General features: G+C 42.2%; 1 protein-coding gene across 1 annotated transcript in view; it reads left to right on the top strand.

Annotated features, from left to right (window-relative positions):
- Positions 1 to 24876, top strand: part of LOC120514687 (interferon-induced protein 44-like) — a 28575-nt gene extending 3699 nt beyond the window's left edge. The window contains exons 2-8 of the mRNA XM_039735185.1: positions 14969 to 15473; positions 15617 to 15668; positions 18424 to 18619; positions 18987 to 19139; positions 19390 to 19561; positions 20923 to 21023; positions 24327 to 24876. Of these exons, the coding sequence (XP_039591119.1) occupies positions 14981 to 15473; positions 15617 to 15668; positions 18424 to 18619; positions 18987 to 19139; positions 19390 to 19561; positions 20923 to 21023; positions 24327 to 24506 (1347 nt within the window). The 5' untranslated portion in view covers positions 14969 to 14980 and the 3' untranslated portion in view covers positions 24507 to 24876. The remainder of the gene's footprint in view (positions 1 to 14968; positions 15474 to 15616; positions 15669 to 18423; positions 18620 to 18986; positions 19140 to 19389; positions 19562 to 20922; positions 21024 to 24326) is intronic.
- The last annotated feature ends 1162 nt before the right edge of the window (positions 24877 to 26038 follow it).

Genomic DNA, 26038 nt, shown 5'->3' with positions numbered 1-26038 from the left:
TTTTTCACATCTTCACCCCAGGGCGGCCCGCCCCACAAGTTGAGAACCACTGCTATAGGGCACAAAATAACTTACACTGCCATGGGGTCCACCCCTGGGGATTACATAATCAGTAGGACTCTCTCCATTTTCCTATCCACATGGTTGTGTTGTGGGGCTACTGGAGCCTAGTCTAGCAATCATCACGTGCACGGCAGGAACAATACCTGGACAAGGTGCCAGTCTTCTTAACAACACCAGTTCACCTGACCTGCATGTCTTTGGACTTTGTGAGGAAACCAGAGAATTGACACGGAGAGGGCATGTGAACTCCATGCAGGGGGTACCCGGGACTTTATCCTGTTCCTCCTTACTGCAAGGCAGCAGCACCATCCCTTCACCACTGTGCCACCCCACCAGATTCTTTATTTGATTATATTGCATTGTCCTATTAATAAACTTCATCCAACATTTCCCTTCCTTAACAGACTACTACATTTTCAACTCAATGTGTTTAGAAAAATGAATGTTGGATTAACGTGCTGCATGCCGAATATCCACAGCTGTTGTAACTGTGATATGAGGTGCCAAATAGGCCATAAATCATTGAGTTTTATGTGCAATTTATTGGTTAGCATGATTCCACAGTTGGTTTATAGTATTAATAATAATAATAATAATACATCCTTCATGCGATATGCTGAAAAGTTCTCGCCCAACATCAGCATTTCTGTTCTACAAAGACAAGTGGTGATATGCACAGCGTCCACCAGCAGTAAAGTCCTTGGTGAAGTTAGCAGTAATTAATACCTGATATTTTGCTTTGACACGACCCTGACGGGACACCCTAACCCTGACTACACCTAAATTCTGGAATTTATCGCCACCGCTTTTAGTGGTCAGTGTCGTTATCTGACATTCTGATGAGGTGCAAGCTAATTAGTCAAAAGTGCTCAAAAATCCTTTCATCCAAATCTGAGTGGTTGGTACAAATTGCTTTTTGCTTCTTTATGTCACCCAGATTTCCCACAGTGCCTTTGTCATCTGAAAAAAAAAACGAATTTATAGAAATGAAAGGCCTAGGAAGTCTAAATGAATAAGTGTAGGGAGTCAGTTTTTGTAATTCTTTTAAACTGTGTGTGTGTTCAGGGCGGAAGGTCGAGTGGATGCGCCTTTTACTGGTGACTGTTTCTGTTCTTCAAACAGGTCAGTAAAAGATTCACACGGGGTGCAAAAATGAAGCAATAAAAACCGGTGACAATGAGTGCCAGATACGCGCACATTTATCTCTTTGAAAAGGCCGCTGCCTCCCTTGACTTTAATTTAATGTATTTTACAGTATAATCGAACACAGAGTTTCTCAGCCATTGGGTTGTATGCTGCCGCCGCCGGTGGGTTATTGTTATATTTCTATGGTGGGTCTTGGCGAGTTGTGAAGTGGCTTGCGGTGGGTCACAAGTTAGTTGCACAGTTGTTCCTTCTTCATGCCCCTCCTGCAATGACATTTGTGTGTGCGACCTCGATTGACCTTGGAGGTCCACCCCAGTGCTCTGATGATCATGTTCAATTCCTCAAGGGGGTTCCCCCCACTCTGCTCTGATATTGTGTTTGATTCACCAAGGGCTTCCCTTACTCTCCATTGTAACAACCATGCTAGATTTACCCTGGGGCACCTCCATCCGCTCTGACGATCATGATCGATTTACCAAGGGGGTCTCCTACCTCCCACTTTGACGACGGTGCTCAGTTCATCAAGGTGGCCTGTACTCCACGCTATAACAATCCTGCTCGAAGGGGGTCCCCTACTCCCAGCTTTGACCATCATGTTCAGTTTACCTTGGAACTCCCCCATCTGCTCTGACAATCGACTCGGTGATTCACTAAGGTGTCAGGCTTTGATGATCGCAATGAATTTGACTAAATAGAAATGGAAAAAAGTGGGTCACAAAGGTTGGATAACAAAGGTCTAACATTTATTTTAACTATTTCATTGTGTCTGCAGGGTTGGTGCCCTTCTTGAAGGGGCAGAAAGAACAAAATGTGCCACCACATTTAGTGCTGAACTTGTTGCCGCTGTGTTGTCACTTGTGTTCTGAGATTTTGCAGGTTAAGAAAGACAGAAGTACCGAGGTGATGCTTGTTCAGTTTCTGCAGTACAATTTTTTAATGGTCTAAAATTTTCTTCCTTTTTTTGGTCAACTGTGTGACAAAAGGGGATTTAATTTCTAGTCAAACTGGTCAAAATGCCAGGCTGTGGCAACCACCAATGTGGCCTGAATTCTTTATCAAGGCACTTTATTTTACTGAATTTGCTCTCAAGTTCAGTCCTTACATGGTTGCCCCCTTTGTTGGAGGTTTCTGACCCTCGTTTTCTACGTCTCTACATCTGACTTTCAGAACTCCATGTCTCGTCCTTCATTTTTCAGTCGGACAAAGCCACACCCGAGGTGATTCCCACCACACACACCCTGTGATGAAGCAAGACATTTTACTGCTAGGCATTCATTAACTTTGTGTGGAGTCCTGGCTGGCCAAACTGCAGCGGATGTCACAGAACAAACAAGACAGGAAAGTGGCTGACTTTGAAGCCCACGGGTGGAGATGGAGATTATCGCTTTCTTCTGGCATGTTGCCTCCAGTTTTTCCTTTTTCTAAGGCAAAAGCTTCAAACCAAAATACCAGAAATCAGTGGCACACATCAAAGCTCTCACTTCCCATTTCTTTTTCCCCAGGCTTGCATGAATCCTACACCAACTTCTGACCAATTTGTAACAACAGAAAAGCGTGAGGGCAACGGTCAGCAGGAAAGTGACTGGCTTTTGAACTCCCTTGTGCTGATGGCGTTGTGCTGAGCCTCGGGTCAAATAGGTCAACTGACTGCACCGGTAATGGACTGGCCCTCGCTGTACATTTACACGTTACATTTTTTTGCTTAGCAGACACTCTTTCCAACGCAACTTACAAAGAGGTCAGCATAATGAAGTAATATCAGCCTGAGGGACTGTTTGGGAATAAGTGTGACAGGACAGGGTTATAAATTGATTATCACAAGTACAATACAATACAGTTTATTTTTGTATAGCCCAAAATCACACAAGAAGTGCCCCAATGGGCTTTAACAGGCCCTGCCTCTTGACAGCCCCAGCCTCGACTCTCGAAGACAAGAAAAACTCCCAAAAAACCTTGTAGGGAAAAAATGGAAGAAACCTTAGGAAAGGCAGTTCAGAGAGAGACCCCTTACCAGGTAGGTTGGGCGTGCAGTGGGTGTCAAAAAGAAAAAGGGGGTTAATACAACACAATACACAGAACATAACACAAGTAATCTTTAATACAATATAATAGTGCAATAGAAATATTACAAGCACAGAGCAGAATTTAACAGGAGAGGATACCACATGATACAATTTGGATATTTTTAGAGTCCTGGAGACCTCAGCCATCAAGCTGCCTCCCCCAATGGCCACTCCACAGCTGAAACAGCGCTGGGCCAGCCAATCCGATGAAAGGACCCCTCTTTCCCATAATTCCTGCGATCCTCCATCAGGGATGACTTTACCTTTAGCAGGCAAACCAACTTGGCAGGTGGGCCGTGGCGCCGAGTGCCACATTTGAGTACTGAGAAGAGAAACAGAATAGGTGAGGGTCAGTAACACATTATAACTACCATGTTACGTCTGTTCTAGTGCTAATGACTGACAACAGAGATGCAGTCTGTACAGTTAATCAGCAGCTCTAGTCAGGGTGTGCTAAACTGAAGTAGTGAGTCTTAAAAGCTGAGACCGAAGGGGCATCTCTTAAAGTAGCAGGCAGACCACTCCACAGTTTAGGGGCCCTGTAACTAAAAGCTCGACCTCCCACTGTTATTTTATTAATCCTTTTAATCATAAGCAGTCCGGCATCTTGAGATCTTAATGTGCGCTCAGGTTTGTAAGTCATGATAAGTTCAGACAAGTAAGCCGGACCTCGGCCATTTAATGCTTTATATGTTAAAAGGAGGATTTTGAAATCTGCCCTAAACTTAACTGGGAGCCAGTGTAAAGATTTAAGAACTGGAGTTATGTCTTCATATTTTCTTGTTCTTGTAACAATTCTTGCAGCAGCATTTTGGATTAACTGGAGGCTGAATAAAGAACAGTTTGAACAGCCAGTAAACACCACAGTGCAGTTGTCAGTCCTACTAGAGATAAATATATGAATTAATTTCTCAGAATCCTGTTTATTTAGAAAGCTCCTTAATTTTCCCAACATTTTTAAGACGGAAGAAACATGATTTAGACAACTTTCTAATGTGCACTTTAAATGACCTGCTAGAGTTAAAGAAAACTCTGAGATTGCGGGCTGATTTAGTAAAATTAATTGGGATTCCAACTGAGTTAAATGATGACAAGATATTATTGTGATCAGCGTCATTCTCTCCAACAATTAACATCTCTGTTTTAGTTGTGTTTAAAGACAAGTAGTTCTCATCCATCCACTCCTTTAATTCATTAACATAACTAATTAAAGACAACATCTGAGAAACTTCATTTAATCTAAAAGAAAAGTATAACTGAGTGTCATCTGCATACGAGTGAAAATTAACATGATGTTTCCTAATGAGAGATCCCAGTGGAAGCATGTAAAGTGAAAACAGTAAAGGTCTGAGTACTGAGCCCTGCGGGACACCATATTGAACTTCTGTGTGTAATGATGGAGTCCTGTCTGCACATTTCTGTACATATTGGAATCGATTTGATAAATTAAGTGCCTATAAGCCCAACATCGTTTTCTAGCCTGTGCAGTAAAATCGAATGGTCAATGGTGTCAAACGCTGCACTTAAGTCTAACAACATCATTACAGTGGAGTTTCCTTCATCAGAGGATATCAGAATGTCATTTACAACCCGTGTTAGTGCCGTTTCTGTAATATGACCAGTGCGAAAACCAGACTGAAATTTCTCAAATAAATTGTAATGCGTAAGGTGTGACTGAAGCTGATTGGCGACTACAAGTGAAGAGTTCAGAACAAAATGCCAGCTAGATACACTTCTTCAGTTATAAGAATCTATCGAGGCCATTGCCAGTTAGATTGAAATTCACCAAACACTTCCTTTAACACATTGAGAGAGTCAGCATTTTGGGTTGAGGATGGCAATTCATTCCACCAGCAAGGACATAGACATGAAAAAGGTCTGGACTGAGATTTGACACCACATAAAGGGGGCATCTCCAGATGCTGTTGATCAGCAGACCTGAGAGGGTGAGAAGAAGGATAAGTCCTTACAGGTGACTACTCTGTATACAAGCTTCAAAGACTTGAACTAAATATGTGCCACCACTGGAAGTTAATGTAGTGACTTGAAGAGAGGAGTGACATATGCCCATCTCAGGTGGCTGAACACAATTAGTGCCACTGTATTTTGAATCATCTACAGTACAGTGGCTTGGTGACACAAGCTTGCCCGCACAGAGTTGCAGTAGTCCAGACACGACAAGACCAACATCTGAGCCACAGGTGGTGCTGCATACTTCCTCAAATACGGTTTGCTCTTGCAGATATTATACTGAGAGGAATCTGCAAGACTCCAAGACCATGGCAACATGGTTAGTAAAGGACAGCTGGTCACCAGTTAATACCCTACGGTTGCATGCAGACTTTTTCGGTGTTAGCAATAATGAGCCAAGCTGAAAAGAGATGGAATTCTAAATAGAGGGAAGAGCTGGGACAGCAATGTTGAGCTGGAGATGATGCTCCTTCATCCAGGTTGCAGTATCAGTGAGACATGTAGCCGTGGTCATTTGGAGGGAACAGCAGGTATAGCAGTGATTAAATGAAATGATGCGGTGTACTAGAAAGTGTATAGAGAGAAGAGGAGAGAACACAGCACTGAACCATGGGGCACATGATTACATGGTGCACCCTTGATATTTCTCCTTGCCAGGACACACGGTCCAATCTGCCAAACCTGAATATCCCAAACCTTTCACTCCTGTTCTGTTAAGTCCCTCTTACCAGCCTGCCACAAACATGCAGCTGCAGTCTTGAGCTCCACTTGTGGATTCCATCAAGATGAACGAGGGATGACAGCATCTATGGTTAAAATACTTCCTTGATTCATTTATCTGAAGACCCCAAGTGGTTTATCAGAAAGTGTTCAAGGCAAGCAGAGAAGCACATTCAAAAGCTTATTCTTTTATTTATTCAACAATGAATAAGATTCTCTAAACTACGGTTCTTAATGTGCTAAGAGCAGAAGCAGAAAAATCAGATACACCCCGGATGGATAGCACCTCTTCTTGTTAGAAGTCTAGACACCCAATGAGCCTCAATATCAGGCGACTTTTTTATTCTTACTTTGTACATTTGAGCTGATTGATCTTTCATCCAGAATGGTGTCTGGATCATTATTGATAGGAAGAGAGAGAGAGAGACAAGCAACAACTGCCATGGCTCCATATTTAAGTCGGCCTTCTTCTTCTTATTATGCCGCTAGGACCTATGGGGCATTATAGTTGAAGGGGGTGCTATCAACAACAACAACATTTTTTTTATATAGCACATTTTCATACAAAAAAATGTAGCTCAAAGTGCTTTACATAATGAAGAATAGAAAAATAAGAGACACAGTAAGAAAATAAAATAAGTCAACATTAATTAACATAGAATAAGAGTTAGGTCATTATCGCTCCTTTGAACCCTCAGACTTGACTCCAGGCACCAGGTAAAAGTCCCAATGTTGACTTTATTAATACACAACAGTGCACAAAGCACCCTCCTCTCCGCAATACTCATTAACTACTACCAAATACACAATAATAAACACTCCACCACTCCCAGACACGTTGCCACCCTTCCACCCTGCTCAGCTCGCCGTCTTGGACTTCCCACAGTCCTTTTATAGTTTGTGCTTCTGAAACCACAGTCCATGTGACCTCCTAGCACTTCCGGTCAGATCAAAACTCTTCTTTTCTTCGTCAGCCCGGAAGCACTTTATTTCTTCCATCCTCGTGACTTGTAAGTACTTCCAGGCTGTATGAAAAATACACGTCTCTGTGTCTTCCTGCAGCGTCCCCTGGCAGCCCTGACATTATCCTGCAGGGCTGTATATTAAAACTCCATAGTCCATGATGCCCTGCTGGAATTCGGGGCATCTCCATGTTCCAGGAAGTGCTCCATCTGGCGGCATGGGGGTCTTGGCCGGGATAAGCTGCCGGCCATAGTCCACAAGGGGCTAACACTTCCTGAGCTCTGGCCGCATACCTTTGGACCATCCCAGCCTAGGAACAACCCATGTTATCAAACCTTCTACCAATCAGCATTTCACCAGTGCCCATGGCCCAGGGTAAGACATGTAAGCCCCTACATTGTGGTTAATGTGCCATCTTAGACAACCCCAAATTTCTCTTCTGTTTGGTTTTGACATATTATACAATTAGGAAGAGCTAGAAAGCTAATCTATACTAATAAAAGGCAAAGCCCTCACTCACTCACTCACTGACTCACTCACTCATCACTAATTCTCCAACTTCCCGTGTAGGGAGAAGGCTGAAATTTGGCAGGCTCATTCCTTACAGCTTATTTACAAAAGATGGACAGGTTTCATTTCGAAATTCTACGCATAATGGTCATAACTGGAACCTATTTTGTCACCCATATACTGTAATAGACTGCAGCTCGATGGCCGTGGGAGGCGGAGTTGTGTCTCGCATCATCACGCTTCCCACGTAATCATGTGACCTGACTGTGACCGCAGTACGTAGAGAACAAGGCAGAGCTCCAAAGAGCGCTGAAGAAAAGACGCTTTACACAATTGAGAAGGCAGAAAAAGAATATCAAGCGAGTGACACATACAAGCATATTCATAAGTGCAGCTACTGCGGAAACAAAGCACAGTGTAAACCGTAAGTTTAAATTAAGTTTGTAGACACACTCCTTAAATTAATTTCATAGACTGGCTGCCGCTGGCGTTTGTCATGCCACGACTAGCATGATATTTGCGGGATACAAGTTTAATGAGAGGACGCAGGGTATAAACGAGAGTTTTGATCACTTTCTAACTAAGTTAAAATTGTAGGTGAAGGACTGTGCTTATGCAAATTTTGAGAGACTGTGTTTGTGGGGGGATTGACAGTTAAGGCGGGGGGGAAGTTACATCAGCATCTCCCCTCCCATTCACTTCATTTCACTCTGAGCTGAGCTATGCAGCTAACGCGGTCTTGCGGAAGCAACTTTCTGACGCTGCCACCAAATACTCATAGAAAAATCCATAAGTTAATACACACGCTCTCTCTAGGGTTTCTCCACACTCTGAATCCTCCAGGCACTACTGAGCATAATCTAATTTTGAGGGTTGGGACACCAATAATATTACTGAAAACCTTACAGCCACCGAGGCTTTGTAATGACACAAGACTTCAGGTCACGTGTCTGCAAAAGAACCTAATTGAGGCAACTATTTTCACTGGCGGTTGCTCAGGGGAGAGAGTTTGTATTCCTCGCATCCCGTTATACCCTCTGATCTCCCATTTCAATTCAAATGCCTCCAATTTCCAGTAAGGCTCTGCTTCGTGATGACAGTTAATAAGTCTCAGGTACAGACCCTACAAAAGGTTACATTGACAATCATGTTACGTTATTTTTAAAATGTTTCCTTTTCTTAGCACAAGCACAGCTGAGAAGCTTTGATGCATGTACTCCATAACGCGTTAAAAAAAATAACGCATTTAATCACACTTTGCATTCCAAGCAAAGGGGAACTTTTGTCAATGCATAATTTCGTGGTACATTAATTACATTGATGCACACAGCTACAAAAATGTAAGAGTCGGAAGAAAGTGCGTTGCTAGGACTGATCGGAGGCAAATTTCATTTCAAAAGACTACCTGACGGAAGTCTTGATAAAAGCGGTATTTTTGTGCAAACTGTGCAAAAAAGAGTTTGCATACCACCGACGCACTTCAACCTTATGGTACCATCTAAATGCAAAACATGTTACAGCGAGCACAGAAACTGTGTATGCTGTTAGCACTAGCAGTACGAGTCCGAGTACCAACAAAAGGTGTCGGCAGCCCAAACCTGATGAAATGACTGGCTTCAGGACCAAAATTAGTAAGTCAACATCGGGCAAACTTACAAATTCTGTCGCAAAATGAATTGCTTTGGACTGTAGACCACTAACAGTGCTGGAAGATAGGGGTTAGAAAATGTGCTACAGTTAGCGTCAGGTTATCAAACTTTACAACTGCCGAGCCGAAAGACTATTTCAAGAAAAATTCAACAACTTTATGACACTGAAAGCAAGCAAAATTAGATGTATCACAGAAAGCGGACTTTGTGGCTCTTACTGGGGATCATTGGACTTCCATGACCGTTAGTAATTTTAATTACATCTAATTACAAAATGTTCAATGATCACACTGTCTTAGCCCAATGTACAAAATAATTTTGGCTAAGGTTACTCAGAGTTTACAGGTGAAGCTGGTCAAATTAACTTTTATGTTTCTGCCTTATTTTTTTAAGAAGAAAAACTGCACTTTATGTTGAAATTTTGGTTATTATTATTTAAAGACAATACCATTCTGAACATGTACTTAAAGTACTTAAAATACCACTTTATTTTTAAGTCTGCCCAATTTTAGCCAGGGATGATATTTTTGTTTCTGTTTTGAACTGAAATGCAATTTAAATGCATTTTTTTTTCAGAAATTAAAAGAGCTTCAGTTTACAATATTCATGTCCATGTCTATTATTTGATTCTGTCGCCCACTAAAACCCTTTTAAATTAAAAAAAACATTTGCGCTTTGGGACAAATTTTCTTGTGTGATTACATGCGATTAATCAAGATTAATTAATTACAAACCCTCTAATTAATTAGATTAATTTTTCGAGTCCCACCCCTAATATATATATATGTAGATATGTATATGCATATATATGTATTGTGAACTGGGACCCGGACACAGGCAAACATAGTTCCACCACACACTATTTATTTACAAATATTATATACAATAATTACGTGCACTCACACCCCAGTGCCTCTTGCACCGATTCCAGAAAGTCCAGGCCTCTCAATCACTGTGCCTCTCTTTCGACCGCCTCCCATCCTCTCTCCAGCTCTGTCCTCTTCCACCCGACATCCACTGCTGACTGGAAGGAGGCGGCCCCTTAAATGGGAACGGCTGTGCACCCGGAAGCCGTCCGGGTGTCCCCTGTCGTCTTCCCCCCAGCACTTCCTGGTGTGGCAGAAGTGCTGGGCTACAGGGTTCTTCAGGCACCAGGGCGCCGCCTGGCGGTGGCCACGGGCCCCTACAGTGTTGGGCTTCCAAGCCCTGTACCCGAGGCCTCCAACATAACCAGGATGGACGCCCCCTCACGGTCTGGAGGAGGCACAAGCCCTCCTCTGGTCCTCCTGGGCGTCCCGGCCAGGCTCCAGCCCCGGCCAGGACCACAGTATATATATATATATATGTGTGTGTGTGTGTGTGTGTGTGTGTATATATATATATATATATATATACAGTATATAGTCACACACACACGTATATATACATATGTATGCATATGTATATGTATATTTGTATATATGTGGCTGAATATGTATATATACGATATGTATATACTGTATGTATATATATGTGGATGTATGTGTGTGTATATATATGTATGTATATATGCAGTATATGTGTATTTGTGTATGTATATGTATATATATGTGTGTATATACAGTATGTATATGTGTATATATGTATATATATGTATGTATATATATGTATTGTGGCAGTAGGGGGCGCTAGTGCTCCCTTGAACCCTCAGGTACAACTCCAGACACCAGGTAAAAGTCCAAGACTTTTATTTCTTTTAACACAGTGCACCAAGCACCTTCCACACTACTCATTAATTATAAACCAAATTCAACACACTAATCACTCCTCCTCGCCCAGACACTTTGCTCCTCTCCCTCCCAGCACAGCTCAGCGTCTGGACTGAGGCATCATCCCTTTATAGCCCCTGACCCGGAGGTGTTCCTGTCCAATTAAGCCCATAGTTCTTTATTACTTCGAGGCTCAGGGTAAACAGTCCTTTTCTTCAACCCGGGATCACGTCGTTCCTTCCCGTCACGTGACAGTGACGTACTCCCGGGTTATAGGGCACACAAGAGCCCATGAGCCCCCCTACAGTGACTCCCGGTGGTCCCCAAGGTATCCAGCAGGGCTGTGTAAAAACACTACATAGTCCATGAGGCCCTGCTGGAACGCGGGCACGATCCTGCTGTCGGGAGAGCTCCTCCTGGCGGCCTGGGGGTGAGGGCCGGAGCACGAAGCCGGCAGTCCTCCACAGTATATATGTATATTTATATATCTATGTATATATGTATTTGTTTATATGTATATATATATATATATATATGTATATATGTGTGTATATGTATATATATTTGTGTGTGTGTGTGTGTGTATATATATATATATATATATATATATATATATATATATATATATATATATATATATGCCAGCAACACTCATGACAATGACAAAACAATTACATTGTCAATCATGTTACGTTATTATTAAAATGTTTCCTTTTCTTTTTCATTACTTCTTTAACACACTACTTCTCCACTGTGAAGCGTTGGTATTTTGCTAGTTCTTAATATATGATGGTAAGTTAGTAATTATCTACACTTTTGTAATAATTTTGTTTGGCTTTGTTGTACAGCTTTACTCACGTACATGTGGATATATGGTGTATTTTCTGTGGTCACAATGGTAAAGTTTTGGCCTTGATCAGCCATTTTCTCTTGATGTTTTGTAGGAGTATTTATGGCACTTCTGCTTTCTGTTTACACCAAAGAAGAGCAGCAAACAGTAATCAGTTGTTTTATGGGGTGAAGATGTACTGCGGTCAAAATCCATAGAAGGCTCTCTGCACAATATGGAGGTAGTGTTTTACCTCGGTGAAGTGTTTATGGATTAAGAAGTTCAAAAGTGGTCGGACAAGTGTTAGTTACAAAAGAAGGAGCAGGATACCCATCCATGTCCATTACTGACGAAAATATCGAACAAGTCCATACCATGATTCTGACGAACTGTTGAGGATTTCAGCTCCAGGGGCACCTTCAGTCCATACAAAGCAGCTCACTGATCACTTCTCTTTTTTGGTGCAAACGTAGGGTGTGCTGGCCATTAAAACAACAAGAGAAATTTACTGATTGAGGTCTAAACTCTACCAGCTTGACACATTTCCATATGTGAATGGGGAAGGTTGTAGAGCCAACTTAAACAAGATTAACACAACGTGCAGAGAATTATTTTACTTATTTTTAATTATTTTACTTATTATACTTATTACAATACAAATGAGAAAGCACCAAATAATTGTCCAACAGTTAATTCCCATATCAAGGCCTCATTCCTCAGTTGGTCCGCTTCTCCCGAGTTAACATGGCTTCATTAACTGCTTTTTAAAAATGCCACCAGAATAAGTGGCTTGGCAAAGGCTGTGGTCTCAGAACAGTCTTTTGGGCCTCTCTTACGCTTCTGTCATCAACATCTTCCAGTCATGTGCAGTCATGTGAAAATGTAATTCCTCCCTATATAAAATGGTTGACTATTTCTACATATTTGGACAGGCAAATAGCAGATCTTCCTGGAAACAGTGAAGATTTGTCTCATGGAAAGAGAACATTTACCCCTACATTTCTCACCTCTTCAGATGTATCAAATTAGAATCAGGTGTTCCAGATGAGGTACCAATGATTAGGACCTCCATATGGAGTCTGCAAGTGGACATGGCTATCGTATGTGATATCGAGAGTCTGGTGTTCTCTTTGCTATTGATTTGTGTGATGTCATCATGCCAAAACCAAAAGAGTTCACTAAGGCAGAAATAAGGTTGTGGGTGCCTTGGAGTCTGGCAAGGGATTTCAAAAAATAACCAAATTATCTGAACTCAATTATTCCACTGTAAGGAAACTCAACCACAAGTAGTGAAGATTTCAAACATCTGTTAATTTGTCCCAAGACTTTCCGGCCTAGCAAATTTAGTCCATGAGCTGGCCATTTGGTACTAAAAGAAGACTACAAGATCTTCCTCATGGAATCTGCAGGTAACAGTTGGAGACAAAGTGCATGCATCTACAATTAGAAAGAGACTGGGCAAATGATGGTTCTTATCAAGTTTCTTTGCATCCTTTGTCAATTTTCATAAATCGTTCGACTGAGTTAATTGAACAGCCCTGTGAGAAATCCTGAGATTTCACAGGATCCACATGAAGTTGCTGAATGTTATGGCTGGCCTGTACACTGGCACCGTGAGAGCTGTGCAGAGTGGAGGCAGACCCTCTACGTTTTTCCCAGTTGATTCTGGAGTTTGTCAGGGGTCTGTTCTGCTCCTACTCTGTTCAATGCTTGCATGTACTGGGTATTGGGCAGGGTTGTGGGTCCAGTAGCTGTGGGCATCTGTTGGTGAAGAAACATTCACTGATCTTGACTTTCCTGACCATGTTGTGATCTTCGCAAAGTCAATGGAGGCTCTGATCTGGGCTCTCAAGAGACTGAGTGTCTGGGCTTGCGAGTGTCCTGATAAAAACCAACATCCAAGCCTTTAATGACTTCTTGGACACAGCCATCAGCAGTATGTCTGTCCGTGGAGAGGTTTACTTAACTTTGCAGTGACATTCATGTCTCTGGTGACTCTTCCTGTGAAGTCAGAAGATGGATTGGGAAAGCATGAGGTCACTGGAAAAGGCGTGTGTGGCTCTCTCAATATCTCTGCAAAAGGACGAAAGTCCAAATGTTTAGAGTCCTGTTGCTTTCTGTTTTGCTATATGGTTGGGAGACATGAATGCTATCCAGTGACCTGAGATGAAGACTGAACTCCTTTGGTACTGTGTCTCTTTGGAGGTTCCTTGAATAACGCTGGTTTGACTTTGTGTCGAATGAGAAGGAACTCACAGAGTCCCAAATGAGGCACATTACCAGAATTGTGAAGAAGTGTCAGTTTACAGCACTGAGGCCATGTGGTTCCCCCGAGGCCGATCCGGCTTGCAGGATCCTTATTGTTGAGGACACGACCATCTGGATCAGGGCAAAGGGGACACCCACGTAACACTGACTGTGACAGATAGATGGTCATTTCTGGAGGGTGGGACTTGACCACATGTCTGTCTGGGGGTTTGCCAACCAGAATCCTGTGCTTTTTCGTCATGTGGTGGATGCAGCAACATGCTGTTCCAATGCATGCTCTCCAGCCTGACCTGTCTGACCAGATTGGACAAATTTGACTTGCATGCAAAATGTGCCAGGAAAAGGCAAGATGACAGTTTGAAAAAGAGCAGGCATTCTGGAACAATTTGCACAGGGAATATGATTTAAATATAGAGTTGTAGATAGATACAGTAACAGTAGACATGTTTGGTGCAAACTATAGGCAGCATTTAAGGAAAATAACCTCCTACCACCTGTGAAGCATTGTGGTAGAGCTGTTTTGGGTTGGGGTTCCTTTGCTGCTTTTCGGCCTGGGCTGCCTGTAGTCATCAAGTCAACTGTGAATTCAAAATTATTTCAATGCGTGCTTGAGGACAATGTGAGGAAATCTGTCCCAAAGTTGGCAATGAACCTTTCAACAAGACAAAGATCCAAAGCACATTGGCAAATCCACCAAGAAAGGCTTAAAAAGAAGAAAAAGGGAGACATGCACTGGCTTAGTCAAAGGCTTGAGTTGAATCCCATTGAAATGCTGAAACATAGATAGAATAAATAATAGAAAAGGTCAGTTTTCCTTATGATTTTATTGAGAAATATCCCTACTAAAACTTACCCAAGTGAAGGTGGGTTCATAGCCTCCTGTGAATGTGCATCAGTGTTATGAAGTCAGGGAGTCCTCAAGATGTGTAGACTCAAGAGATAGGGTCTTCTGCAAGTTTAAGCCTATGTTCGGCTGGATGTCTAGGTTCTCTCCAGGCATGTCACTAAAGAGTTCTTTTCTCTTTTTTTTCTCCTAAGCACTCCTGAACAATGGCCCGTGTGACCTCCAGCTTGTCGAAAGCAGAGTTAGAGCTCCTCCAGATATTCCCTGAGCCTGTGACATTCTGCCTCTTGTATAAGGCCAGTGTCCATGGATACACGGCAGCAGCTTTCCATAACAAATGTGACAACCAAGGACCAACACTGACTGTGGGCTTCAACAATTCAGGTTTTGTCTTTGGAGGCTACATAAACCGAAGCTACGCCCAGACAGGGGGGTACCTGGCTGATGAAAAGGCCTTTCTATTCAGCTTCAAGAGGGCCGAACCACAAACAAAGCCACTCCATATCGCAGTGACCAATGCGGCCAATGCTTTCTACGATGCTGCAAACAGCGGACCCAACTTTGGGACAAACCTGGTTTTCCTGAACAATGATGGGGCAACCATCGTCAGTAACCCAGGAGATGTCTACGCATTTGATGGTCTGGCTTTGTGTGGGAATGATCTGAATCTGACCGAATGTGAAGTGTACCGAGTGGAGCGTAAGTGTACCAAGTGACCGAGGGGCCAAGGGAGGCTTGTGTTTAAATGGGATAAGAGATTGTGGAAAATCTCTGGAAGTCTATTTAAGACTGGCTCACTAGTCTGGCTCTCTGTATGAGTGACGTGTGTTTTCTCTTTCCAGCAACTGGAGACATATTGGAGAAGCCCTGGAGGACCGTCCAGTGGGGGTTAGAGTAAGTCACCTCTTTCTAGCTCTTTGAACTGAATAAAGTTTTAAAATGTTCTAAAAAGACAGTTTAATTCTAGTGATTTCTAGTCCATCATCTTCAATGGCAATATTAGGTCTGAGATTTGGTGTTGCTGCTTGCTCCATATGTTCTTCAGGTGTGATGGACTTTTCTTGCCTGGCCTTGGGTGATTGGTGTGTTGTGTTGCAGCTGTGTGCTGATGCTGAGACAGTGCATGTCTTATTAACATCTTTAGCTGAGGTTTATCTGAACTATCCAATGCCTTGGCTGACATGTCCCTTATGGTAAGTGGAGATGCCCCTTGTCTAATGTCCAATGAGTTAGCCCAGTATATCTAAAGCATGTTGTCCTCTGTTTGACAGAACTGTCTAGTATTTAGGCAGTAGGGCCATGCTAGGCTTTTACTTTCCATGGTAGATTGAGTTCATGTCTAAGTTATTTCTATGCCTACCTGAACTGATATATGCCGTAAATGGCTGAGCAGTTGGGTAAGCTCTCCAGGTATAGGCCAGATTGGCCAGTCTCTGTTTATTTAGAGCTTAACAAGGTGGATCTGACGCATATCTAGTGGGCTAAACTGTCCCAACTTCAGTTGTATGGTAGTCTTAACTGACTTTTATCTGAACTGGCCAAGACCTCGTGTGACACATGTCCCTTGTGTTAAGTAGCTGAAAGTCTTGCTTTCTTACTTGTGTAGTTTGACATAGCTCACACATATCCAGTTACTTCAATCAATCTATAGTGCATTGTCCTCTCTTTCACTAAACTTCCCAGTTTTTAGGTAAGTGGACCATGTTCAGTTTGGCTTAGCTGTTCCAAGTTTGGACGTTGTCTTTAGCCTTTTCTAAGGTACATCTGAAGGCCATTTGGACTGTCTGATTAGTTTAACACTTTCAAGGTAGTGTTGTCCTTGTCTTTAGCCTTTGGTCTAATTTGGCTCTTTGGGGTAAGGCTACCCCACCCTGAGAGAGAGAGCAAGCCAAACGTGTATCTGATGTTTTGACTTTTAAATAATATAACACATCAGTTTCCCACTGACTTAAAGCCTGCGTGCCAACAGTTTGAATGCTCATCTGGCTGTGAACATGTCTTTTAGTCGAGACAGATGTGCTATATATGGTAGTGTCCTCTTGGAGGGCAGTTCTCACTTCTCCGTCTTAAAATGCTTTCTACATTGGTTCCAGATTCTAAGTGAGTGGAGCTAGTCTTAGTTCACTCAATGTCTATTAATGTATATTGGTATGTTTTGAAATAAAAAGGAGCTTAGGAAGAATATTCATCTTAACAGTGTTAATTCTTATCTATGCCTGCAGGCGACGAAATTTTGTTGAGAGCTTTATGTTTACTAATGTCTGTCTGATTAGTTTAACACTTTCAAGTACCATGTCAGTGTTGTCCTCAATTTGTCTGGGCTGCCTAGTATTTAGGTAGCTGGACTGTATACCATTAGCCTCAGTTGTTCCATAATTTTGAACTGTCTCAAGTTTAGCTAAGACTTCATTTCTAGGCTTCATGTCTACCTGGTGATTGCCTGGTCTAATAGGAGGGAGCTTTGGTTGAGCAGGACTTTGGGGTTTATCGTAATCTCTCTTAGTGATTACGAGATTGCGCTTGCGTACATCTTGCTTGTGAATTTGTTGCGCTAAAAGCTTATTAGCTTTCTCTCCATGTTCATAATAATGATGTCTTTAGATCACACTGTCCAGTCTCTGTTTCTCTTGAACGTATCAATGTCTATCTATATTGTCTCTCATATCTATCTGGGTTGAGATCTCCAAAGTCCAATTTGACATTTTCTATCAGTTTAGCTGAGGTTTACCTGACTGGCATATCTCATATTGTCATATTATGTTAAGTTCAACTCTCTCTCAATCTCTTACTCTTCCCTTTATCTAATTTGTTTTAGCTTATGCTTGACTGGTTAGTCCAATCCATCAGAAGTGGGTTGTCTTCTTTTTGACTGGACTGCCCATTATTTAGGTAGTGGGACCATCTCTGGTTAGGCTCAGCTGTCCCAACTTGGTTTTAGCCTTAGTTGAGGCTTACCTGAACTGGCCTATGCTCATCTGGCACAAAATGTCTCTTAGGTAAAATGGAGCTTTCCCTTGTCTAGCTTATCTTCGCTCATACCTGTCTGGTTAGTCTAATGTGTCTAAGGTGTGTTCTCCTCCCTTGAATGAATTATCCAGCATTTAAGTAGCTGACTTTGTTCAGTTAGGCTTAGATCCACCATGGTAGGTTATCCTTTTTGATATCTAGTTTGTCACTGAATCATTTTAAACTTACCTGGTGTTTGCCTGAACTGAACTGTGTCTCATTTGGCTAAACAGAACTTTGGATAAGCTTTCCATTTATTGATCAACTTAGACCAGCTGGTATGTACCAAGTTAGACTAGGCCTACTATTGTTCTCTTCTCTTGGTTGTATTCTCCATTTCCTTGTTAGATGAGCTTTATTTGCTTAGCTGTCTCATGCTTTGTTGAATAGTCACCTGCTTTCTCACCTGAGCCAAACATTTACCCTTCCGGTCTGATATCTGTCTGTTCAGATAAGACATATTAAGATGTCCTCTTGTCCTTGGCTGTGCTCCCCAACATACTGAATGGATGAACTTTGCCTGGCTTGGCTGAGACATCCCAGGGCATTCCAGACACCAGGCTGAGTGGTCTCATGTCTCACAAAATTGAACCGCATTTTAATCTGAAAGTGACCAAGATTGGTTTGTTTTTTTTTCAAACAGGAAGAAACCACAAATGATGGACTTCATTCGTTCATACAAGCCTCCAATCAACTCTGTCACACAAGCTCGGATTCTACTCATTGGTCCCATTGGCGCTGGAAAATCCAGCTTCTTCAATTCAATTAATTCTACATTTCGAGGTCATGTGACCAGCCAGGCAATTGCTGGGAGTTCTGTGTCCAGCCTGACCAAGAAGGTGAGGCCAGGGAATGTGTATCAAGCACCGCCTTGTGTGTGTCCTGTGGTGGCAAATCATCACCGTATGGTGGCGACTGAGTGAGAGAGAGTGAACACATCTGCCGTCTCCAAAGTGCTCCACTTTGCATTGCTCACAGCTCACCCTAACCCTGTACCTGCATGCACAGTTGATGGAGATCTCGCTTAGGTAACACACCACAGGCAGTTACTACAGTAAGATCTTCAAACTTAGATAACTCATGGTGAGTCCGCAACAAGGCCATTACTAGTTACCACAGTGCAAATCTGTGAATTGAGATGGCTCATGGTGTGAATCCACAGTGTCTTCTGGGATGGCTCTCAAGATTGTCTCTCTCTTTTCACAGTTTCGAACATATTCTATCAAGTCCGGCCGTGAGGGCAAAATGCTTCCCATCATTTTATGTGACACAATGGGCTTGGAGGAGACAAACAATTCAGGAATGGACCTGGAGGACATTTGCAGCATCGTTAATGGTAACATTCCAGATCGATACCAAGTAAGGCCCAGCACATTAATGATGTAACTTTCAGATGTGTAAATTCTTATTTCTTTTGCCACTTGGTTTTTGTCTGGGAATAGGGGGGCATTACTTCACACATAACATAGTGAAGTGGAGTGACTGAGCTGATGGACATCTCTAGACTGTCAGCTGTGTTGTCCATCACTCACATCACACCAAATTGAAGGAATCATTGGGGTCTCTGGGCTGACAGCTTTTTGCTTTTCTCATTTTTTCTTTCCTACAGTTCAATCCCTCTGCTCCAATTCAGCCAGACACACCGGGGTACATCAAGGCTGTCCAGCTGAAGGACAAAATCCACTGTGCGGCCTTTGTGATTGATGCTTGCAAAGTCAAGCTCATGTCTGCCAGGATGGAAGAGAAGCTACAGGCTGTCCGCAGCAAACTGAACCTTCTGAGTAAGTCAAAGTGACAGCAGCCAATCTGGGCAAAGGAAGGAAGGAGAAGGCCATAGTACCACCTGTAGGGGGCACACTGCATAACAATTGAAGGCTTACACTTTTGTGTGTTTAACCAGGAGATGCCTGTCAAAAGAGGCATGGGGCAGAAAGTGTGGTGGTGACATGATATTCACACATATTCATCCGGCAAACCTTTTAATTTAAAGGGACATACAAATCACAACTATGGTTCACCATTAAAGACTTGTAGATTTATGAAACCTGTCCTGGACTGAACTCAATGGGTACGAAGAAGGGGCCAGTCCAGAACAGACCACCAGTCTTTTGATACGCACACATAATCTCCCTCAGTGTAGACTGTTTGAAAGTAGCCAGTTAAGTTCAAATATGGACTGCTATATTATAATTTGTGGTTTGGTGTTGTCCCACAGTCCAAGGACAAGCTGAGCTGGCTCTTTGAGGGTATGAAATGGACCCAGTGTGTGTTTGTGTATGTGGGCATGTCCTGCAGTGGACTGGCACCCCATCCAGGGCTTGAACACTGCCCTTTCATTGCCAGGATAGTCCAGATCAACAACTGTGTATTTGAATAAGTGGGTGAAAAACTGATTGATGTCAACCAATCGTGACACTCTTTTCGAAAACGAACGGAATCCAATCTAAGCAGGAATGTTAACCCAAATCCCAGGAGGTGTGACAGCAGTGCTAACCACTGCACTATTTTGCAGGTCAATGTTTTCTCCAGCATGTTTCCTGGCCAGTGAGGTCAACTCACTCAATGTCACCCATTAAGTCACTGGTGGATAAGCCGTCAGTATGTGTGGGCTTTGAGATACAATGCCATAACCATTAGTCCACATTGTCCAACTACAAAGGGACTAGAAACCAGCGACAGGGTCACAAAAGGAAGTGAACAGGTGAAGACCAATGGTCAATTGGGTCCCACTAGCAGTTGTATCAGTGGCCAGTAAGTGCCAATGTCCACTGCCAATCATGCCAATGGCCTGGTATTGTATAAAATACATTTGGCAACAAAAACATGGGCACACAGTTCGAATCCTATTTTGGGCAAATTTTGCACAAACGTAAATATCTACAGACACATGGAATAACTGACCAAATAGTGTGGTAGACATTGGGACTTTTCAAGACCTTCAGCTTTCAACTTGATGCTATTGCAGACTATCAAGGTGAATAGGAGCGATGAGTTTTTTTATTCTAAATCGCCTTTTCTCTTCACAGTCTCTCTTACGCTCTTATGACCTGCTGTTTACACCAAGGACTGCTGTCACAGTTTAGGCTCAGGCCGGTCCTGTGTTGTCCATCTGGTCACTTCATTTTTCTCTCTCTCTCTACAGGTGTACCCCAGCTAGTGCTGCTAACCAAGGTGGATGAGGCGTGCCCTGTGGTGGCTGAGGACATAACAAATGTTTATCGGAGCAGATTCATTCAACAAAAGGTAAGTCTGCTGCTGGGATGGGACCTTCAGTTTGGGATTGGGATCTTTAAAGTAACCAAACTGATTTTTTTTACTAATAATTTTAGGTGAAAATCAAAAGAAACAAGCTGATTAAGATGGCAATATAACCCAGAGTGAGGAATGGTTGTGGTCTTTCTTAACAGAACAGAATAAATAAACTAATACCCACTGCAGATGCATCCGCCTGGAGCAAATCTTTGGGTAAAATCTAGGGGTTTTTATAGCAGGTACATAAAGAGCTGTAAGAGTTGCAAATGATTTTTCACATTCTTCAGTCCATTCTATGGGATTTTTATCAGGCTTAGTAGTCGAGTTTATTAATGGTACAGCAGTAGAGGCAAACTAAGGAATGAGTCTTGTGCTCCATCCTATCATGGCTAAAATGGACCCCACTTGTTTTTTTAGTGTGAGGCTCGAGGACTCTTCTGAATGGCTTCTATCTTATCCACTTTTAGTCGATTCTTTACTTTTCCTAATTGATAGCCTAAGTAACGCATGTCATGCTTTCCAAATTCACATTTATACAAATTCAGGTTTAGCCCAACTTCATGAAGGCACAGATACTAAAGATAGATAGATAGATAGATAGATAGATAGATAGATAGATAGATAGATAGATAGATAGATAGATAGATAGATAGATAGATAGATAGATAGATAGATAGATAGATAGATAGATACTTTATTAATCCCAAGGGGAAATTCCCCTACTCCAGCAGCAGCATACTGATAAAGAACAATATTAAATTAAAGAGTGATAACAATGAAGGTATAACAGACAATAACTTTGTATAATGTTAACATTTACCCCCCCGGGTGGAACTGAAGAGTCGCATAGTGTGGGGTCTCCTCAGTCTGTCAGTGGAGCAGGATGGTGACAGCAGTCTGTCGCTGAAGCTGCTCCTCTGTCTGGAGATGATCCTGTTCAGTGAATTCTCCATGATTGACAGGAGTCTGCTCAGCACCCATCGCTCTGCCACGGATGTCAAACTGTCCAGCTCCGTGCCTACAATAGAGTCTTCCTTCCTCACCGGTTTGTCCAGGCGTGAGGCGTCCTTCTTCTTTATGCTGCCTCCCCAGCACACCACCGCGTAGAAGAGGGCGCCACAACCGTCTGGTAGAACATCTGCAGCATCTTATTGCAGATGTTGAAGGACGCCAGCCTTCTAATGAAGACGATTCTTTATTTCGTCAGTTCGCACATTTCTCGATGGTCCGGGATTTTTCGGGTGATTTTCTATGTAATAAACGTAATAAGTTATAGCGTAATGAAAATTGCATATTTAGATCTGGACCACCCTATAGTATACTAATGTTCTAATGAAGTTGTTAATCCTCCAACAGCTAAAAGAACAAGTATGGTGGTGTTTAGAGATTTGGAAATTGTAGAGTGAGAGGTGCTGCTTGAAATCAAGCAAATTGCAGTAATCTGAAGATATGTCTTCCAGTATTCTTAAGGAGATCAGTCAACCTGTAGGTAAAACCGTTCATGTGCATTTTTAAAAAATGACTGCACATGGGGAAAAAATCCTAAAGTCTGGAAGCTCGTAGACATTATCACATCAAATTAACAAGGCAAGCAAGCTAAGTATCTACAGGCCTTCCCTGCGTTACAAAGATAATCTGTTGCTTTAAACACTTTTCAGTCAAGTGAATTTTCACAGCATCAGCACCTAATTAACAATTCATTTAAACGACAACAATTTTAAGTGTTTTCTGGCCCCCAAAATGATAACATATTTTGTTCCAATAACACCAAAATACATGAAAACTGACAGCATGAGTTTGACAATAGTCATCATTCTGTTAGCAACATTCTACAGATGACTCATTCTGACTGTGCAGCTGTAATATTGGGAGACTTTAACCAGGGGGCTTTGAAAGAAACAACGGCAAACTTCCTTCAGTATGTTTATGTGTCACATTTCATTTATGGACACATCAAGCTGGACCTGCTTTATTTAATCCTTAAATCGGTGGTTCTCAACCTGTGGGGCACGAAGTAACAAAAAAGTGGGCATAAAGATGTGAAAAAAGAAAAAATTGAAAATATAGAAAATACATCTACTGAAACCAAAACAAATTAACTTAAACTACATTCTGATACTAGAAAAATAAATATAGAGTTCGATAACTGTCAATAAAAGTTAAGTAGGTATAATAAAAGCTGTCGCGGTGCAGCAGCAGCAAAAAATATAGGAATACATTTTATTAGGGTTTCAAAAAACGTTAGGGGGGTACGATTAAAACTGTTATGAAAACTCGGGTCGCAGATACTTAAAGGTTGAGAAACGCTGCATTAAATGTAAACCTGTGGCACAACCAGGTAGATCTGAACACAATCTGATCCATCTTAATCCTACCAATAAGCCTGTTATTCGATACCATTAGCTCTTACCATTGGCCCAGCCAGAAGTTCTTGTCTGTGCTTGGATGGGTTGTTGTTTGTTATAATATTGTAGAACCCTGGATTTCTCACCTGAGGGAAACATGTTCCTCAGGCGGCCATGACCTATCCAAGGGGGGAGAAAGCTGACTATAAAAGCAGCTCCTGCAGGCCATGGAGGAGAAGGGGTGCAGACACAACACTTGAAGAGCACTTCGATAGCAAGCTTCGGATGTGAGTGTGGTGGAAGACAGGACTCTTGGCCAATGAATGAATGGGAGAGGTGCAGTGTGGTAGGAATGTGTTTTCTGTTTAAGATGTGTGCTGATTTTTCCAGAAATATCTGTATAACAATATTTTAACTAAAAATGCATGCGTTTTGCAAATTTTGCACATATGACTGGATATTTGACAAGTGGATTATGTGACACAAGAATTTTTCTTTTCTTTTATCCATGGATGTTCTTGATGTCATTTGTTGCTGTACAGCATTGGTCACCATTGGAGTCTATTATATAATAAACATTTTTCTCTTCATTTGGTATGAAAACATGAGATTTTGATTTTTTTAGCCATCACTGCTAACTACTTGGGGTAAATAACATATTAAAAAATAGAATTTTCAGATGGAGTATGTCTTTACTATAGAGACACTGCTATTCATCACTATTTATGAGAAGGATGTAGGAGTCATAGTGAGCAGGTCACTATCTACTTTAAGACAGTGGATAGAAGCTGTTAAAAAGGCTAACAGGATATTTATAAAAAGCCGGCATGATTAAAAAATAACTGACACAGAGAAAGAGGAGGACTTCTGTGGACAAGAAGTTGGGACTGGCTAAGTGAGGGCTGAGCTCTATGCTGGGGAGGACTAACACACTGCATCTCTATTGCAGATCCATGAGGTTGCAGCACGCATTGGAATTCCTATTTCCTGTGTGGTCCCCGTCCGGAATTATTCAGTTGACGTGGATCTGGATGACAACACTGATGTTCTGCTGCTTAACACCGTCGTTCAGATGCTGCGCTTTGCTGACAACTTCTTTGATGATTTTGGTGACTTTGGCTGTGACTGAAGTCTCGTGGTCTTCTCGCCTCTCTTCTGTATGGGCTGTAGTTGGGAGTCCATTGGGGCAACAGTTACCCAGAGCACACAACAGCACAGCTTGGCTACTCCAGATGTATTGTAACAGTAATAAAGCTCTGGAGCTCTTTGTTAAGCACAGGACTCCATTAAAGAGTCCAGCAAGCCATCTTGGTCCTGAGGGAACAACTCCCCTTGGGATTAATAAAGTATCTATCTATCTAACTAAAAGTCAAAGCACTAACTAACTTGGTTGTCAAGAAACTGTATTACCTTTACTTACTAATTTGTACTTTTAACTGTTTTTAACATTATTTTACTCTGACTGTCAAAATAAATGCTTAGATATTTCTGTGTATAAATTTGCTCACAAGTTAAGTCATCAGGAAGAAGCAAGTGGCTCAGGGTTCAAAGTGAAGTTCTGGTCCTAAAATTCACACTCATTTCTGCCACTTTTGTCACACTTCTCTCCCTAGCTTCACAATGGTGCCACCTTGTGGACTTTATGTGCACCACACTTATAGTTTTCTGTGAATTAGCCCATCTAGGCTCTTGTGGTATGCATTCACATCCTTCATTGGTGGGATCACACAGCCAATACCAGTTCTAAACACAATTTAAACCTTGATGTAATATGATTGGATGGCTTTGGATCCAAAGGGACCAGGAAGAAATTAAGAGTCAGATTGCTCCCTACACACATAATTACCCAAAATATCGTGAGTACGCTGTCCAACTTGCAGGGGAAACTTGGGAGTTGCCACCGTAATAAAAACCTCACACTCTTCAACTGGTGCTGAGGTGTCACCCGTTCCACGGTTGCTCTCGGGTCCCAATCTGGGAGGTTTGTTGTGTGGTGGGTGCGGCGAAATGCTATATCAGCACATGACCCCGACTGTCCAATGGCACCTTGAGATCGGCCATTACCTCCTTAGCTCAGGCCACTGATATCAGCCTCAGTGTAGAGGAAGCCGAGCCACGAAATCAGTGAGTAGAGCGACGTCCCAGCACACTGCAGACATCTTCATGGCGGTGCAGATCAGGGTGAGCAGGCAGGATGAGAGTCAGGAAAAGCAGGTAAGACCCAAAAAGGCTGAAGTATCCAAAATGTAATGCAGAACTTTAATGAAATGGTTGGGCATTAAGGTCGAAAGACTGGACAGTAGGATCTCAGCTAGATTCTTCCACAAAACAAAATCCTGCACAGGCCCACCTCTCCTCACATGTCAATGTCAGTTGTGTTGCTTAGCAACAAACAGAGGTGGGAGGAGTCATGCGCAAACTGCACAGGAAAGAGAGAATTAAGGGTGCAACCCAAGACCAGTCTGAAGGTGACATAACAGAGCATAACACTGAATTGAATCCAGGATCACAAATGTGTTTAGACAGACGGGAAACAAGTAGTTTGAACCTGATTGACATAAATAGAGTGCAGTAATATCAGTCCATGAAGAAAATGTTGAACGTTAGGAATAAATTATGAAGGAAGATCTAGGACCAGTTTCTCCAAAACAAATGGTAAGA

The sequence above is a fragment of the Polypterus senegalus genome, chromosome 14, assembly GCF_016835505.1.
Source record: "Polypterus senegalus isolate Bchr_013 chromosome 14, ASM1683550v1, whole genome shotgun sequence".
Taxonomy (NCBI): domain Eukaryota; kingdom Metazoa; phylum Chordata; class Cladistia; order Polypteriformes; family Polypteridae; genus Polypterus; species Polypterus senegalus.
The sequence above is the reverse complement of the archived record's forward strand: the minus strand, read 5'-3'. Positions and strand labels throughout refer to the sequence as shown.